This window comes from Lagenorhynchus albirostris, chromosome 4 (genome assembly GCF_949774975.1).
Source record: "Lagenorhynchus albirostris chromosome 4, mLagAlb1.1, whole genome shotgun sequence".
In the NCBI taxonomy this organism is placed as follows: Eukaryota; Metazoa; Chordata; class Mammalia; order Artiodactyla; family Delphinidae; genus Lagenorhynchus; species Lagenorhynchus albirostris.
In genome coordinates, this window is record NC_083098.1 from 122,605,471 (window position 1) to 122,623,371 (window position 17,901).

General features: G+C 36.9%; 1 protein-coding gene across 6 annotated transcripts in view; it reads left to right on the forward strand.

Moving 5' to 3' along the window:
- The window catches only part of UGT8 (UDP glycosyltransferase 8), a 141,393-nt gene that overhangs the window by 84,331 nt on the left and 39,161 nt on the right, over positions 1–17,901 (forward strand). For 2 of the 6 annotated variants that reach the window (XM_060148637.1, XM_060148638.1), the window contains 3 exons: positions 416–492; positions 3,028–3,247; positions 7,783–12,092. In XM_060148637.1, the coding sequence (XP_060004620.1) occupies positions 416–492; positions 3,028–3,247; positions 7,783–8,146 (661 nt within the window). In that variant the 3' untranslated portion in view covers positions 8,147–12,092. Of the gene's footprint in view, positions 1–415; positions 493–3,027; positions 3,248–7,782; positions 12,093–12,158; positions 12,331–17,901 lie in introns of those variants that run through there. The other 4 variants (XM_060148640.1, XM_060148642.1, XM_060148639.1 and 1 more) reach the window with 4 other exon arrangements.

Genomic DNA, 17,901 nt, shown 5'->3' on the forward strand with positions numbered 1-17,901 from the left:
GCTTTCTTCCAATTCTCAAGCCTTCCCTCAGTTTCGGGGCGTCCAGATGGGAGCTACTGACTGCCCAGTGGTGGCCCTTGCTGGTCGTTCCTGTTTCACCTTCTAGCTGGTAGAAAATGACTTTCTAGCATAGGGTCATTTGGTTGCTATGTCCCCCATCTCTGTGGATAGGGGAGGAGAGCTGAAGGAAAATAGATCTCAGTATAATCAGAGTGTTTCTTATTTATCCCTCAGTCAATGAAAATGTGAAAAAGAAACTGAAATTTTTGTTGTTACTAAAACATTTCTTCCCTCTTAAGAATGTCAACGAAAGATCATGTAACATTTATTTTAAATCCAAAAATTTAACCAGAGAGTTCATACGAGGAGTAAAGTGTGATTTTTTGGAAGATTCATAGTCTGGTGTAAATTTCAGGTTTTCTGGAACCAAACCAAAGAATCTGGGAAACAACACCAAGCTCATAGAATGGTTACCACAAAATGACCTGCTTGGTAAGTCAGTGACATGTGGGTGCTTACTTGGCTTTTAGATTTTAATTGTGTAAATGTGAGTTTTACACTCGAGTGGCTTATACAATATGTGTATGGTGTATGATAGAATCATTATGTTATCTAGTGCGTTAAGTCCTGGATTTCAGACCAACAAGTCAAACCTTTAGTTATTGGCAAGTAATTTTAAAGTATAATCATTTAGGCCTATAAATTAAAATTTTTAGACCAGTCACAAATTTTAATTTTCTGAAAACTATACTTAATAGTATATAAGCTAGTGGTGAGTAAAGTTATACCTAGTTATGTCGATCAGCTAAAAGTAGTAAAATTAAAATAGTGAAAACTTAGATTTATGTTATAGTTTTACTACAGATGTATCCAAGAACCCAGAGAAATTTGAAATTATTCATTTGTTTGAAAGCACAGAGAAGCAGAAAGCCAAAATAACAGTCAACTTACTTTAACTTTACTTGGATTATCTGCCTAGATTTTACCCTAAATCACTGGGCACTTTTGAACACTTTATTTCTTTTGATTTATTTATTTCTTGGGGTTCTGATCCTCAACTCAAAATTAAAATACCAATTATATGCATATCTTTTAAGATATCTGAATCTGAATCTAATTCTGTTTAATAAGCACAGATAGTAAAATGTAAATTGTTTTATTCATTAAATCTCTAGGAAAATATAAGGCCATATTATTCTTTAAGATATTACTTATTAAGGAAATTATAAAAATGTTACTGATTTTGGCAATATCGACCATCATTTGTTCAATAATACTAATCTAACAGATTATGTAAAAGTAGCTTTAAGTTATATTCTTAAAAATAGACTTTTAAAGAATATCTTTTAGAAGCTAAATTGACCCCCTAAAAACCTGCAAATTGAATTTTGTAACTAAAAAACAGTAAGTATATAGATAAATAATTCCTTTTGTTTAGTTTATTATAAATGCTATTCTATAAATGGTAAAACTGAGAAAAAAATAACAAGACAGTTTACCTTTTTTGATGTTTGTATTTTTTTTCTTTTTTATGTCTTTACTATTATGACTTCAGAAGGTAGGAAGGAAGCAGTAAATTTAAATAAGATATCTTGACCATCAGCCATCTCAGTTCAGCAGGGGCACTGCTGTCTGGGAGCATCTAAATTGGTCTTATGGGGTTTTTTCTGCGAGGCTCTACAGCGAGGTGTAGCTATACCCAGAGCCCCTCCTCAAGTTCACCTCTCTTCTGGGTTCCTCAGAATCTCAGCTCTCTGCGTTTTCTGAGATTAGCATCCTTTTTAACTCTAGCCATGACCTTTGTGGGTCCTCTGTTGGTTTCTAACTACGCTCAGAAGATTCCTCCAGGATGAAAAGCAGGAACCAAGTCAGTGTCTCTCCCCTCCCCTCCTCTCATGACACTCCCCCCTGCTCTCCATACACCAGCCCTGCATTATTTTTCACTGCTGGGCTTGGTGATAATAAAGTTTTGTTTAAAGAAAAAGGGTTGGTTCTACTACTGAAAAGAAAGTTTGAAATCCACTGCAAGGGTAGATCCCTTAGTTGGGCTGAGTTGAAAAGCCGCTTGTGGTTCAGAGCAAGAGACACTGACTGACCAGCCTGCTAGATGTTGAGGTGGGAGAGTCCTGGAGCCCCATTGAGACCCAGGTTCACACACAGAGTTCGTTTTTTTACTTGATGTATGTTTATCTTAAATGTTTGTGGTTTTGCAAGCTATAATTCCTTTCTGGCCATAGAGCACCTATCCTGAGTGCAGTGTTTCTTTGTCTTACACTTTTTATGCAAAACTTTCTGCTCAGAAGGAGATCTGGATTTTTAAATACCTCATTAATTTTGACGAATTATCTGTTTTATCTCCATGACAGCTAGATGTTACGTGATGTCCCATCTCTTACAACTAACTTTTGTAACTGTCTGTCCCTACATGTTTTTATACCTAAAATGTAAAATCAGACCCTAAGATTGTGTAGCACAGGTGCTGATATGACTTGAATGTTGTAAGTGCTAAGCACCATACAATGTTCCTCTTTGGGTAAGCATAGAAACTCTTCATGGACATCTGGAATCCAGCCCCACATTTTTACATATGTTTTTTTGCAAAGTGTGTTAGACTTTAATATAATAAATGCTTGAGTAGCCAGAAAGTGAGTGTCTGTGTTTAGTAGAATGTGATTGCCCCCTGGTACTTTTTGTCATTTCTTGCTTTCATTGATATCCTGTTAATTATTGGCCATTTGAATGCAGTTGATATTTGTGTTTTGGGAGAAGATATTATGATATAATTCTTAAAGTTATAAATATTAGCTTAAAAATGGCTTTTAACTGATATATGTAAATCAGATAATTATGTATATAACAAGCATCGTAATTGGTATAGAGCAGTAATCTGTGAAACTGTGCCTTTAAAAATCCTATATCTGAAATGCATGTTTATTATAATATCAGCTTTTAAGAAATTTCTGGAAAATCTCTTCCTAGAACAATACACAATATTCTAAGTTGTTTTCTTTTTTAATCCTTCTTTAGGGCATTCAAATATTAAAGCCTTCCTGAGCCATGGTGGTTTGAATAGTATTTTTGAAACTATGTATCATGGTGTTCCTGTAGTGGGAATCCCACTCTTTGGAGACCATTATGATACTATGACCCGGGTACAGGCAAAAGGTATGGGGATACTGCTAGAATGGAAGACAGTTACTGAAGGAGAGCTGTATGAAGCACTAGTGAAAGTTATCAATAATCCCAGGTAAGGTTTCAATTAATATTAAAGCAGATGAAATATATATACCACAGCACATTGTCAATAGCTGATTATTGCCAGTAGGTTGTCAATAAACCAATTATAGAAATATCCTTTAGATTCCTGTGTATAATGCCTTGTGCATGTTTCTGTCATTTGGAAAATAGAAATAGCAATCATTTGGCCAGCCTTGTATGACCTTGAATAATATTCTACCAAGGTTTGACAAACTAAGGAAAAACTACCATGGGAACCATTGGGTCCCTACTGTGTGTCCATTTTTGTGTCCTTTATCTCATTTTGATGCTCATAAAATTATATATCACCGTTCTCCTTATTCATATTATAGAGATGAGGCACTTGAAACTCAGAGAGCTTATGTAATTTGCCCATAGTTACAAAGCTATTAGAGTAGGAATTTGAACCAGGACTGTCTGATTCCAAAGCTGGTGCTCTTGATACTGCCTGGTGCTGGGTTTCCCTAGTGCGGGGCGTCGATGAAATGCCGAGATTTTTTTACTCAGGTGAATGGCTAGTCAGAATCTTTATTTTATTTTTTTTCTTAAATTCTTGATGTGTCTTGAGTTAACCCAGTTCACAACTGAGCCCGAAAGAGTAGAGAGTTGGGCTGTGTAGTTTTAAAACAAAGCAACAATATTTCCCATTTTTACGTGACATTTAATTGATCTTGCCTTTCAAATGGCATTAATGTCTGAAGAGTGTGAGCTTCTGTTTATACCCAGGGTAGATGGCATAACAGTAGACTGAGAAACACTGCCATATTCTAAGAAACAACCAACAATAAGAACAATTCTTTCATATAAAGCGATGTAGCTTTTAGGTAAAAGGCTGGGTTCAAGTGCACTGCAGTTCAGTATGCTGTCTTATGTGGGCTTGGAGGTGGCCTTTGTGTGCTGACCCCTTAGAGGATCCAGTGTCTCGGTCACAGCTCTTGGCACTTGGATCAGTATGTTTGCTGATCTGAGGTACCTGACTGTGAGATCCCTTCATCTGTGTTCTGTAGCCTTTCTTTTAAAAGTCTAGTGTTTTTCAAAATGTGATGTTCTTATGGAAGATGGTATGTATCATACAGGCTTTTAAAGGAAGATTTGTACAATGCAGCCCTCAAGTAGAGTTTGTAGAGAGATAGTGGCAGAGCTGCCGAGATTGGGTCGGTTATGCAGAAAAAGCAAAAGTCTGGATCATCCACACAAAATCAGTCTGGCTGTGTTCTGTGAGGTGTAAAAGGGGCCAAATCAGAGACCAGGCTATAGTCTTAGGTCACACTGCGATTAAATCCCAGCTATGCCATCTTCAAGTATACATATGTGCTTGATTTCAAACTAGGTTTTATTTGGTTTAGTGAATAAATTTATATTCTTCCGCAAAGTATCCATATAAGATAAATAATTAGTTATTTGCATATAACCCTTGAAAAGTTTAAATATTTAACTAAAGCCTTTTGCACATTCAGGGTAGGAAGATGTCTTTATTCATTGTAAAAATGACAGTGTCTTTATTCATTGTAAAAATGACAGTGATTCAGGTAGTATGTTCTTTGCTAAAAGTAATTATATGTAAACTTAAGGCATTTATCTTTTTTGTTTCAAATACATGATAATGTTCCATATTTAACATGCCATAATTATTGAAAAGGCTGATTTGATTCACTAATATTGTGTCCAGGATATTCTAGTTTAAACCAATAGTGCTAAAGAAGTATCACTTATTTCTTTTTTACTCAACTTGAACCATGTCTTCCTTCTTCCCATACTAGTTGTTTGGGTTTATTTACTGAAAGCTATTGCTTTTGTTCTTTGGAAGGAATTCTTTTGAATCTGGAGATTTTATTAAAGCAAGTTGTAGAGAAAGATGGGTAGTTAATCCTTATGAACTTAACACATATCCAGCCCTTGGTTATTACTTTTTTTTTTTTTTTTTTTTTTTGTGGTACACGGGCCTCTCACTGTTGTGGCCTCTCCCGTTGCGGAGCACAGGCTCCGAACGTGCAGGCTCAGCGGCCATGGCTCACGGGCCCCGCCGCTCCGTGGCATGTGGGATCTTCCCGGACCGGGGCACGAACCCGCATCCCCTGCATCGGCAGGCGGACTCTCAACCACTGCGCCACCAGGGAAGCCCAGTTATTACTTTTGATAGGAGACACTTTCCCTTTTGTAAAATAAAATGTGCAAGTCACATGAGCCCCTTACAAGGTAATTTGTTTTATTAAAAGTAATTTTATCCAAGACATTCGAAAGGAGAGTTTAGAAGTGGCCTTAAGTGACCATTTTAATCACACTGTTCTTTTTTTTTTCCCCACAAACTTTATATTCCTACTGGTAGAAATTTTGGGTTGTCAAGCAAACTATGCTGAAAGGACAATGCCACTTGCTACCTCTGAAAGGGGGAATCTTGGAAAATTGGGCCGGGCAGTGACTTTATGAGTCTGCTCTTGGGGAGAAGTAAAGGTCTGAGCGATGAGGCCCTACTCCATACTCACGTAAGCTGAGGCAGGTAAGGACTGGTTCTGGACCAGTGAGCCTATTGGAATTTCATAGGTGGCAATGAAGCCAGAGTCCCTGCAGAAGGATCTTTGTCACATGCAGTCTGTTTAATCATCTCTAGAGAATGGGCCATAGTCTCATGACATTAAGGTACCTGAGGACCAAGATTGTTTTTAATCCTCCTTCTTCTATGTTAAAATAGAAGGTTGAATTTCATTTTCTAAGATACCATGTTTCACTTCCGTATTTTAAAGATGCCCTTTTATCCTGTAAGAATTTTCTCACAAAACAGAGTAATCAAAAGTTTCTAATTTACCTTTTGCCATTGATTAGAAATAATGATAGATTACAAAGCAAGGCCTCTTAATAGTACAAGGACTATTACAGGGATGGCCTCTTAATATTTGGGTGAGGTTTTACACTTTTAAACCAACTGGGTTTATTATATAACAGTAATTTTGTTGTAAGGCTAGGATGACACAGAAAATGGGCTTTTTCTTTTAAAAAATTTACTTATATAAGTATTCAAAATACAAGAAAACAATTAACAACAGTTTACAGTGTTCTATAGTTTTTTCACAAACTTTTCAACACATGGTAGACAGTATGGCTTAGGAGAAAGATCATGGACCCTGGGAGGCAGGAAATTATGGCCATGAGGGCAGTCTTTTGTTTTTGTATTTGTTTTTTTGTGGTACGCGGGCCTCTCACTGCTGTGGCCTCTCCCGTTGCGGAGCACAGGCTCCGGACGCACAGGCTCAGCGGCCATGGCTCATGGGCCCAGCCGCTTCGCGGCATGTGGGATCTTCCCAGACCGGGGCACGAACCCGTGTCCCCTGGATCGGCAGGCGGACTCTCAACCACTGCGCCACCAGGGAGGCCCGAGGGCAGTCTTCTGGATGATCTTCCCACCATCAGTCTCTTCCTTTCTTTAATCCTATCCCTGAAGCTCTGGTTTAAAGCCAGTCTCTCTGATTTAATGGTCTTTGATTCTAAGAACAGGGCTGCATATCTTGTCATTCTGAACACACGTGAAGGAGACTCACGTTCCAGTCTAATTTCCAGCCAAACACCCCTGTGCTACATACTCTTTCCAAATAAGTTTGTTCTGGGCATACTCTTGTCCTCCCACCTTTATTACTTAGTTCACACTCTTCTCTTGGCCTAGCAAGTTTTCACATGTCCAAACTTTTGTTCCTGTATAAGGCACAGCTCGAGGGCCACACCCTCCATGATGTGTTTTGTAATCCTTCCATGTGGAAATTATTTCTTACGTTTGAACAATGCAAACTCTAATCAGAGATCCATGCTCAAAGGGGCTTTGTGCCAAAGATTGGCATAGAAATGTACAGTTAAATATTTTTGATCCTCTTTAGCTGATTTTTATCAATCATTTAAGAGTGTTCTCTTTATATGTATGTACATACATATACATATATGTATCTCTACTGCATATAATGTCACTCACATATGGCTTCATAGTGTTTGTCAATTCCTTTTCATCTGTTTACTAAATATAATAATCTCACTCTGTCAGCTAGTGCTGTTTTAAATCAGAACAGAATTAAATGTCACTACTAAAAGGAAAAGGTGTTGGGACAAAATTCTGCATTTTTTTCCACCGTCCCTCTGTTTTAGAATCTAATAAATTCACTCCTCTTCCTGGTTGAGACTCATTGATTAATAGTATTTAAAAGCATATGAAGAGAAGGATTACGTGTATATAAGAGGCATGGTCTAGTGTAGAAGGAGCATGGGATTTGGAGTCAGAAAAACTTGAATTTGAATCTCAAATTTGTAATCATGGTCAGGTCACTTGGTCTCTCTGATTTTCATTTTCCTTATCTGTGTAAAATTTATTTTACTGTGTTAGTATAAGGTAATGTGTTGAAAGCACTTATCACAGTGCCTGGCACATACTAGGTACTTAATACAGGATAGCTATTTTTATTATTTTCCCCATTTTTAACTTTAGGGAGTTATGATCCTGAGCCTTGTAGCTACATGATCATTCTGTGTCTTACCTCCACCTCATAGCTACCGTCAGAGGGCTCAGAAGCTTTCAGAAATCCACAAGGATCAACCTGGGCACCCTGTCAATCGGACTGTCTATTGGATCGATTACATTCTGCGTCACAATGGAGCCCATCACCTACGTGCCGCTGTCCATCAAATCTCTTTCTGTCAGTATTTTTTACTGGATGTTGCCTTTGTGCTTTTGCTTGGTGCTGCCTTGTTTTACTTCCTCTTGTCCTGGGTCACAAAATTTATCTACAGTAAAATCAAAAGTTTGTGGTCTAGAAATAAGCATAGCACAGTTAATGGACATTACCATAATGGAATCCCCAATGGCAAGTATAAAAGAAATGGCCACATTAAACATGAAAAGAAGGTGAAATGAGCCAACAGCCCACCTGATAGTAACAAATCTGTTCAGTCATTGAATTTTTATTGCTATAATTTAGTCTAACAACTACTAAAAGGAAAACATCAGTAAACAATTCTAACACTCCCTTATCTGATCTTACTAATGAAATTCTGTGGAATTAAGATGGCTGTAAAAAGCACAGACCTAAAATGCAAAAATGTATTTTATGCGAATACTGATGCAGAGAGTTTTGGCACTGAACCTTTTAGAAGCCTTAATTATTGAAATCAATTAAGTGACCGTGTCAGACTTTAGTTTTAAGTCTTGATATATGTGTGTCCCAGATAAGGAATGGTTTCTTTTCTCTTAAAAAAGATTTGTTTGTATATGTATGTGTGTGTGTATGTTTCCTAATTAAGATTATTTCAGCCAGCTGCTTGTTACATTTGTTGACGGTACAACACATTCAAGAATGAAATAGAAAGATGGTTAGGATCCAGACGTTTCTCTTCTAGAATTTCATATATGGGGGCTCAGAACACTACCATGAAAGAACACTTTTCCCTCAAAACTGAATGCAGAGGAAGAAAATGAAAAGATAGATGACACCGGTTTTTGTACTTTTAGGGTTTTTTTGTTTATTCATTTTAGGTTTTTTGTTTTGTTTTAGTTTTACTTTTCTTACAGACTGGATACTTCTGGGGGAAAAAACATACAATTAAGTAAATGTATAAATTGGTTGTCACGTTTTACTTCTATTTCCTCCCTATCAATAATTTGCCTCTGGGAGAATTTTATAGTTTTTTTCTATTTCATTTTAATGAATAACAGTATGTTAAATGTATAATTAAAACAAAGCAACAAAGCTCTGACTTTTGTTCAGGGTACTGAAGATTACTGCTTCTATGGCATCTTTAAACAGGGTTGTTATTTGAATGTTTTGTAACTGTTTGATGGCTTTTCTGTAATGTAATTTTTGAATGTTCAGGTGTGGTATTTCCAAAGTTTTAACTTTAACAAAACACCTCCTTCATCCTATTTTGTTGTCTGGGCCACACAGTCTGTTACATAGGTGCCAACATTTAATTCTTTTCATTGGAACATTTGCTTTTCTCCATATTGGTACCTGCTTTGTCTGAGAGGTTTGAGATCTGGTTACCAAGTCAAACTTTACATGTTATACAGAAGTGACAGAGAAATTGTACTACTTGTTTGTGAAAATGAGTTCCCACTCCCCTCCTCACTGCCTTCACCCTCACTTCAATCCATTGTGGCTGACATGGGACAGGAATAGTATTCATTTGAGGATAGGGGTGCAAGTCACAGACATCACAAAATCAGGACCTCCCAACTGAACCGTTCACTTGCTGGCAACTACAAGTTTATTCCCTGTCATTCTGTTTACTTAGCATTTGCACTACACATGTTGAGTGTATGCTTTATTTATTTGTAGTTTGACATCTTATGTCTGACAGCTGACAGTAGAAAAATACAGCATCTACCTAATGACGTTCGCTAACATGGGAAGAGTTGTGAAAATTCTAGAATGCTTAAATCCTTATCATACACTATGACATACAACTTCATCACACTCCCACCAGGAGCCACTCTCCTGTACTTAGAAATAATGTCACAAGTAGTTTTCTAGTGTACAATGCAGGCAAATATATTGCTGTCTGAATACTTGAAGAAATGGTATTACACATATAAGCCTATTAGTTATACCTTTTCACAATCTTATAATATTGCCGTTAAAAGGGAAAAAAGACACAGGCAATGAATGGTGGGATGGCAACAGGACTTAGAGTGTATGAATGAGTTGATTTTGCTTTTTTGGAATTGGATAAAGGTGACAGTAGGCATTCACTGGATGATTAAGCATAAATTAATCTCCACTGTGATAAAAACTTAAACAATAAACATTATTTAAAAATAGAGAAATGTTGTTGGAATAAAATTTTTATTCAGATTTTATTTCACAATATTATGTAAATCCATTATAAACATGTTTCTGAGACAGGTCTCCCAACCTTTATATGTGTATATGAGTGTGAAAACAGTGTTACATGTGAGAATTTTTTTTAATTATTATTAAACAGAGGTATTTACCTTACAAGTACATCAGCATGGATCTTAAAATTGTCCCATAATTAAAAATGTTAAGTGTAGGTATTTACTGATCATTGTTGTTTTTTTTTGTTTTTTGTTTTTTTTAGTAAGCTTATTGTTAGCCAGTTTTGGTAAATAGAGTGATTTTAAATTTTCCACGCTTGGGCTAGATTCTCTAATAAAGTAAAGTTTTCAAGAAGGTATTTATTCATTTATTTTTTAAAAAGAACCTCTGCAAGTATTTCTGTCGCTGGTCATCATATCAAATGCAAATGAGAATTAAGACATCAATCGTTTTTCCTCTAGAGCCATAACTTTTAATATCCCTCCACATAGACGTAGAGGCAGAATTTGAATGTCCGGGATTGAAGGGGAGTGGTGTTTAGGTTAAAGTGGTGGTTTATGATTGAAGTTGGAGAAAGCTAGAGATTCTCTCTTGAGGATGTAGACACTTTGTATTACAATCTGGGGACATTCTCAGACTCCCAAATACAACATTGATACCTTCTGGCAAAGTCTCTGGTGGTGTTTATCAACTTAGGTTTGGGAGTACTGTCCTTAATGAATCGCCTCTGAACCTTACCTATCCAACAACTTATTGACCACATCTCCCGCTAGATTGTGATACACAACACCCCTCTCCAACTGCTGAAATCCACCACACTAGATCCACAGAGGACTCCAATTCAGAAAAACCTATTCAGGTGATCTGCTATCTGCCCCTGCCCTCCTTCCCTTCTAGGAACCAGTAGTGGTGAGGCACTGCTGAGACAAGACGTAGCATCCTGTTTTTTTCCTACCCATTTCCTGTTTCCACCAAAACTACAAGAATATTTATGCTCAGATGACCTGTCTCAGTGTCATGCTCCCAGCTTTGCCTTGTAATTAGGCAGATTAGACATTATAATTGGACACTGGGGGGCATAAAACTTGTGATGAAATTAACACGAAAGAAGTTCAGTTTGTTGTTGTGAAACATTTTGTGGACCATTGTTATTTATAAATGGTAAGAACCTTCTTTGAAATACACAACTGTAGTGAATTGAAGAGAGAATATTTATTTATAAGCAAGAACTCAGGAACTGCCATGGAGGGGTGGGGAGTGGAAGTGACTTGACGTTCAGTGGATGCCTGTCCCATTGCAGACAGTATGCTGGATACCAGGGGAGTTTACAGATGATAAGGACAGTCTCTCCTTCAAGGAGCTTGTGATCTAGTGGGAGACATGGACACCGAAGTAACTATAATGTAAAGTGCTGGGGCCCATGGCAGATGTATGTGCAGGGTACTGTGGGAACACTTGGGAGGCAAGAATACATGTCAAAGAAGCCTCTCTGTGTGCACCAGAGGATCCACACTCACTACTGGCTTGTCTTGTAACACAATGTCCATGCTGTTAATTGCTTCCTCAGGAACATCCTCATGAATTTATTTTTTGAATCAGGTATTGAATTCAAGCTCTGATTGTCTGAGGGTCATGACTTTGAAGGCTTACCCCAACATTTACTAATCTTTAACTTTTGAATTTCTTATTTGTATGATGATGGTCACCTCATGGGCTTTTCTTGAATACATATACACACACCACACACACACACACACAGACACACACACACACGCACATACACTGTGCTGGCCATTATACTGAATGTTTAATACACTGTGTGTGCGCGTGCATGTGTTTAAAGCATTTAGCATAATGGCCTGCACAGGATGAGCCCTCAAATCTGTGGTATTAGTCATGGATATACTGAATAGACTAACTTCTTTCACATCATCGTGCTTTCAGTTTTTGAAAGTTGTTTAGGAAAATGTGTTTTATTCATTTCATTCATTTATTCAACTATTTATTAAGGCTTCTATTCACCTGGTGGTATTTTAGGTGTCAGTGGTGCACTTGGCTCTCACAGTTATATCTTGTCCTCTCTCTTCATAGCTCAGCTATTCACCAGATCCCAAAATCCTGCTAAAATGGAATGACTCCACTTTGAAAAGGTTTTAAAATGAGAGAACCAGTATAAGGTGACAAAAACGACTTCAAGGGATAATACAGTGATCTGTTTTATTATTGGAAGTATAATTATTTTCATTCTTGTTTCTAAGTAATTCAGCTGGTTTATAAATATAAAATGACATTAGAGAATGCTTATTTGCAATTGGTATTATCAAAAACAATTTGAAATAGAAAACTTTTAAATCTTATATGACAAAGTTTAAGAATTATGTGAATGCTATTAGAGACAGCTTTTAAAGGCATATGTTTCATGCAAAAATGCTAGTGAAAGTTTTTGCAGAGAGCAAAAACATTTTTCTAACAAAAAATGTGGTGGTGTCTTAGAAATCTATACAATTAAGACATATGTCAAAATGACATATTGTCATTTTTCTACAAATTCTGCAAGATGTTACAAGTTCCTAATCACTTGGGTATTTGGGCTTCTGACTTGGGGCCAGGGTGGGGAATGGCATGAATGGTCTTATTTTTCAAGATATGGAAACCAAAAGGCACACTATAATTATGTAATTTGCACTCTTTACTTTTGGGTAAACAAGACATAATTTAAGAAAGAATTAATTCGTATAACCCACAAGATTACTGATAATATGCCTAGTTAGTGTGATAAAACCAGCAGATTTTTTCCAGCAAGCAAAATATTGATATAATCCAAGGTCACGTTGAAAAATCAAAACTACATGTAAAATTATACTATGTTATTCAAATAAAACAATTATAGTGTAAATCTACTCAAAGAAGTCTAACACCAACATTAAATATCTCAGGTATTACAAAGCATTTTCATTTATTAAATAATAAAACCTGAAGTCCTCACTGAATTTTTTTTTACCGATACGCGGGCCTCTCACTGCTGTGGCCTCTCTCATTGCGGAGCACAGGCTCCAGATGTGCAGGCTCAGTGGCCATGGCTCACGGGCCCAGCTGCTCCGCAACATGTGGGATCTTCCCGGACCGGGGCACGAACCCATGTCCCCTGCATCATTAGGCGGACTCTCAACCACTGCACCACCAGGGAAGCCCCCTCACTGAATTTTATACAACTAAAAATATTTCATTGCTGTGTTAGTTTCTATCTACAGTTAGTTTTGACTCTTTCAGTAATGTATTTTATGCAGTAAGCGATTGTTTCTTATTACAAAGGCAGAGTTAGCTTGAATTTAATATAAGATCTAGACTTTTAAAAGGTAATTTCTACTAAGCCGTTAAGTCCTTAGTCCTAATATTAAGGTCAATTTTCCATCCAGGTCAGAAATAAGTAAAAGACAATGTAACAAAAAATAGTTTCTTATTGAGAGACTAGTTACAAACAAATAATTTTGCTGTTGAAGGATCTATTAGTCTTAGCACAGCACTGCATTAGAATGTCAAAAACTAATATGTTAGGAAGACTTTTATATATTTATGCTAATTCTGCTTTAGCTACCCTCATGAAACTGTAGCTGAAGTCCATGAGTATTCCTTACTTTTAGCAGAAAATGGTAACTTCGAGTATAAACATATTAGGTAAATAGCATGTAACATTAAATTTCAAGTTAACGATGATGTGTGGTGTTATATTTCTGAGTGATGTCTAGGCATTTTCTTCTCAAATCGAAAGAACTGATAGAGATCAGGCATTTAGAAAAGCCCAAGGCTAACATATAAAAATCATCAATTCTGCTTCCAATCCTGATTCTGCCCTCTGTATATAACAAGTTCACCTTATGAATAAGAAGGTGCTTCTAGGTGCTTAAATATGCCACTGTGAACAACTGGTTAAAGCCTTGGCCAATAGAAAAAAAAAACAAGTACAAATTATATATATATATATATATATATATGCATTATATAAATATATAATGTTAATACTAAGTATACGTATGTATAGTTAACATTTAAATTATACTAAACAATTCTTTAGAATTAGATTTTAAAAATTAACTCAAACCAAAATTTCTTCACCTGTTTTTTAAATAATGGTGGTATTATAAACTTAAAGCTTGTTTCAAAAGAAAAACTTCTTTGAAACTGAATGATATTCAAAAGAACTAGCCAGTTTTAGCATCTAACTCAGATGTACCTCTGTAACACTTCTTGCTAAAATATTGTGGAAAACAGGATGCAATTGTTATAAAATAAAATCAAGCTACTGCTCTGAATATATAGTCTTCTTTCTGGAACTTCCATCTTCGTATTTATTCTAGAGTAAAAAATATTTTGAGATTTAAAAGTTTAAACTAGATCCTAGTTATGAATAATATTTTCTCTTACAATGAATTCAACTGACACAATTTTTCATTTAGGGTCTCAAGGAGATTAGAAAAGGAAGAAATTCACTTATGTACCTCTGAATCTATTTCACAGATCCAAGAGAATGGATAAGCCAGCGTTGCCATTTGTGAAAGCGCAATTAACTCCCCCCCCCCCCCCCCCCCGGACGCGGGCCGGGCCTCTCACTGCCGTGGTCCCTCCCGTTGCGGAGCACAGGCTCCAGATGCGCAGGCTCAGTGGCCATGGCTCACGGGCCCAGCCGCAATTAACTTTTGAGTTGAGTGTGTCGTCTTCCGGTTCCAGATTTCATACTACTTATTGCATAAGCTGCCTTCTTCCCTTCCTTGCTTACCACCTTCTTGCTTCCAAGCTTTCAGTTTCCTCTCTTGGGTTGTCTACTGTTCGATGTTTTCTAAGTTGCCCTAGCATTTCCAGGTTTATGGTGCATAGATTGTGCTTATGTATATAATGATGCCTTTGTTTTTTAACAGAGTATGGAAACCCAATTGGAAGTTCAAGCATTCCAAATTACCAAAGGCCAAACTGAGAAAATGTTCAACTGTGTTAAAAAATATTTTGTCTGTCACAGATATAGAGAACAAACGTATGGGCACCAAGCGGGGAAAGTGGCGGGGGGTAGTGATGGTGGGATGAACTGGGAGATTGGGATTGACATATATACACTAATATGTATAAAATAGATAACTAATAATAACCTGCTGTATAAAAAAATAAAATTCAAAAAAAATATTTTGAACTAGCTGAATGTCATTTAGGATGGAAGTTCCATTAAAAACAATGAATACACAGATGGTGCTTCTTCATAGGTTTGGGAAGAATGCTGCACTGACTAGGGCACTGTGTAGACCTCTGGCTGGGGGACCCTGTAAACTGGTTTGGGGTGTAGCTTAGGGATCTTTAAACTGTCAAGCCATGTATACCCCTTCTTACCTCCCACTTGGTCAATCAAAGTTTTTATGTAACTGATTTGTACAAACAGAGACCTGAACTTTCCCCCATGGGAGCCTGCCTCATAATCTTTACTGGAGCTTCTAAAAGGATCTTCTGCACCAGGATGCGTTTTATCTCTGATTCTCTAACTCTCATTTATTTAGCATCACTCATTGTCCCTGATATTAAAAGAAGATGCTGGAATGCAGCCAGTTGTCAGGTAGAGCCAGAGATAGGCCCAGGCCTGATAGGTGGCAGCCATTCAAGAGCTTAGCCTAGGATGGCAGCATGTTCATCTTCCCTGTAGCAGTAAACAGGTGTGGGGAACAAAGCAAGGATGTCCTGGGAAGGAGGCAGAAGTTTCAGATCCATGACTACCTCAGAATGGTTGCTTTGGATGAATGGTTCCTCCAGCCATGCAATTTGTATTTTGGAATGCTAGCCCATCTTTTTTTTCTTCTTCTTCTTCTTCTTCTTCACCAAAATGAAGGTGGGACAGGACAAAATCAAGCAAAGACCTTTAAAGTCTTGAATACAGGACCCAGGGAAGTCAATGGGATTTGGCAAATGCAAGACCTTGGTGGTATCCAGGCATCTACAGCCATGTGGGTCCTCTTATGTCATAGATGTTTTCCATGCAGCAGATGTGATCCCTGAGAATGCAGCTACAGCACTGGAGGGGCAGGTAGAGTCAGCTCATGTGTTTCCATGCCAAGATGGAATGGTTCAAAACAACTCTGCTGGCTATTGTATATTTTCTCAAATGAGAGGGAAATGACAGCAATTTAATAATTTATTATTCTCCAGTTTTAAAAGTAAATAGATTGAGTTTAGCATTTGATTACATGGAATTTTGTTTTATGGCCAAGTGTGTTCTATTAATCTCCCAGCTTTGGATGTCAGCTCTAATGTCTTCAAAAAATTTAGACCTAAAAACGTCTCTTTTTTCACATCAGAATTTTCTCATTTAATTGACTGAACACTTCCTTTCCATAGCCACCATATTTCCTTCTGCTGTTCTTCACATCACTGGTTAAGAAACTACCCCTAGATATTTAATGTAAGTGTTTTCAAATTCCTTACACCATGGAGTCTATGAAAACTAAATAGAAAAGAAGCAGATGAGGGAAATAGTATAATTTTAAAAGGTGCTTTAGATTCTGTATGATTTCATTTCACTTATATTGCTTTAACTTTTTATTCTATCAATGAATAGTAAGTAGCCTTCTAGTTTTGTTTTTACCTCATTGCTTTCTACTAGTCAAGCTTTAAAGTTTCAGTCTTAAGAGTGTCATCCTAAAATCCTTTAAGCAAGTACAGAGGAACACTAATTACTATGTCTTTCCTTAACCTCCAGAAGACATAAACCCTCTACTCATGCAGTTAAACTGATTTGTTACTCTATTTATCATTGCATTTGGCATGGGATGCCATGTTTATTTGTTACTTTCGAGGTTTTCTTATAACCTTTGCTTTTGGATTTAATTTTAAACTAAAAATTATAAGTTGTGGGTTACTTAGTTTGGGGCTGTAATACAGAATGCTGTTCAAGGCTACCTGTCCCCTGGCCTTCACCCATGTCCCAGCCCCTGAAGCCCCTTACCAGTCAGTCCAAACGCTCTTAGTAGTTCAACATAGGAGAACATCTTATTGTTATCAGCATCAAATAGCTCCAGTAACTCTTGTTCTGGTGTCTCTTCTCCTAGTAGACTCTCTGTTTCATTGTAAGTCAAACATCCATTGGCATCGTTGTCAGCACCATAGAAAAAGATTTGAAGATCTATGGAAATGAAAGACTTGATTTTTGGTGTCAACTCAAGCATCTACCACCCATCAGAACAGTGCTTTGTCCTCATTGGATTGGTGCTTCTGTTCCTAAGATATACCTAGGTCATTTTTACTCCCCACCTGGGCTTTTGCTGTACATTTCTTTAACAAGTCAATTGTTCCTTACCTTCCTTTTAACACCAGCTTATCACTTCTCTTTATTCTACTCTGAATTATCTGATCATTTACTTTAATACTTATCCTTCTGTTATCTGTGTTCTCAAGGTGTTTTTATAGTTAAACCATAAACTCAGTGTTTTTATTGGTTTCTATTTGCTTCATTCATTAATATAAGCATTTTAATGAAATGATTCTTTTTAATGCATACTACAGTTTTTTATGTATCTATTGGATCTTTATTCTCTACTAAAACTGTTACCAAAAATATCCATCTGACTACATTGTAATCTTTTTATCCCAAGCCCTTGAATCATTTGCTTATTATATTCACTTTCTCCCTCCTATTTTTCTAACGCTTCTTAATGTTACATCAAAAGTAGCCTACTCTTTTTGCTACCAATTCTGAACATACCGACATCTCCTATGCTAAGTTGGATGTGATCTATAACATTTAATTTACACATAATCAAAGGTTGTTTCTTCAATTATAGCACCACTAAATAACATTCCTTTG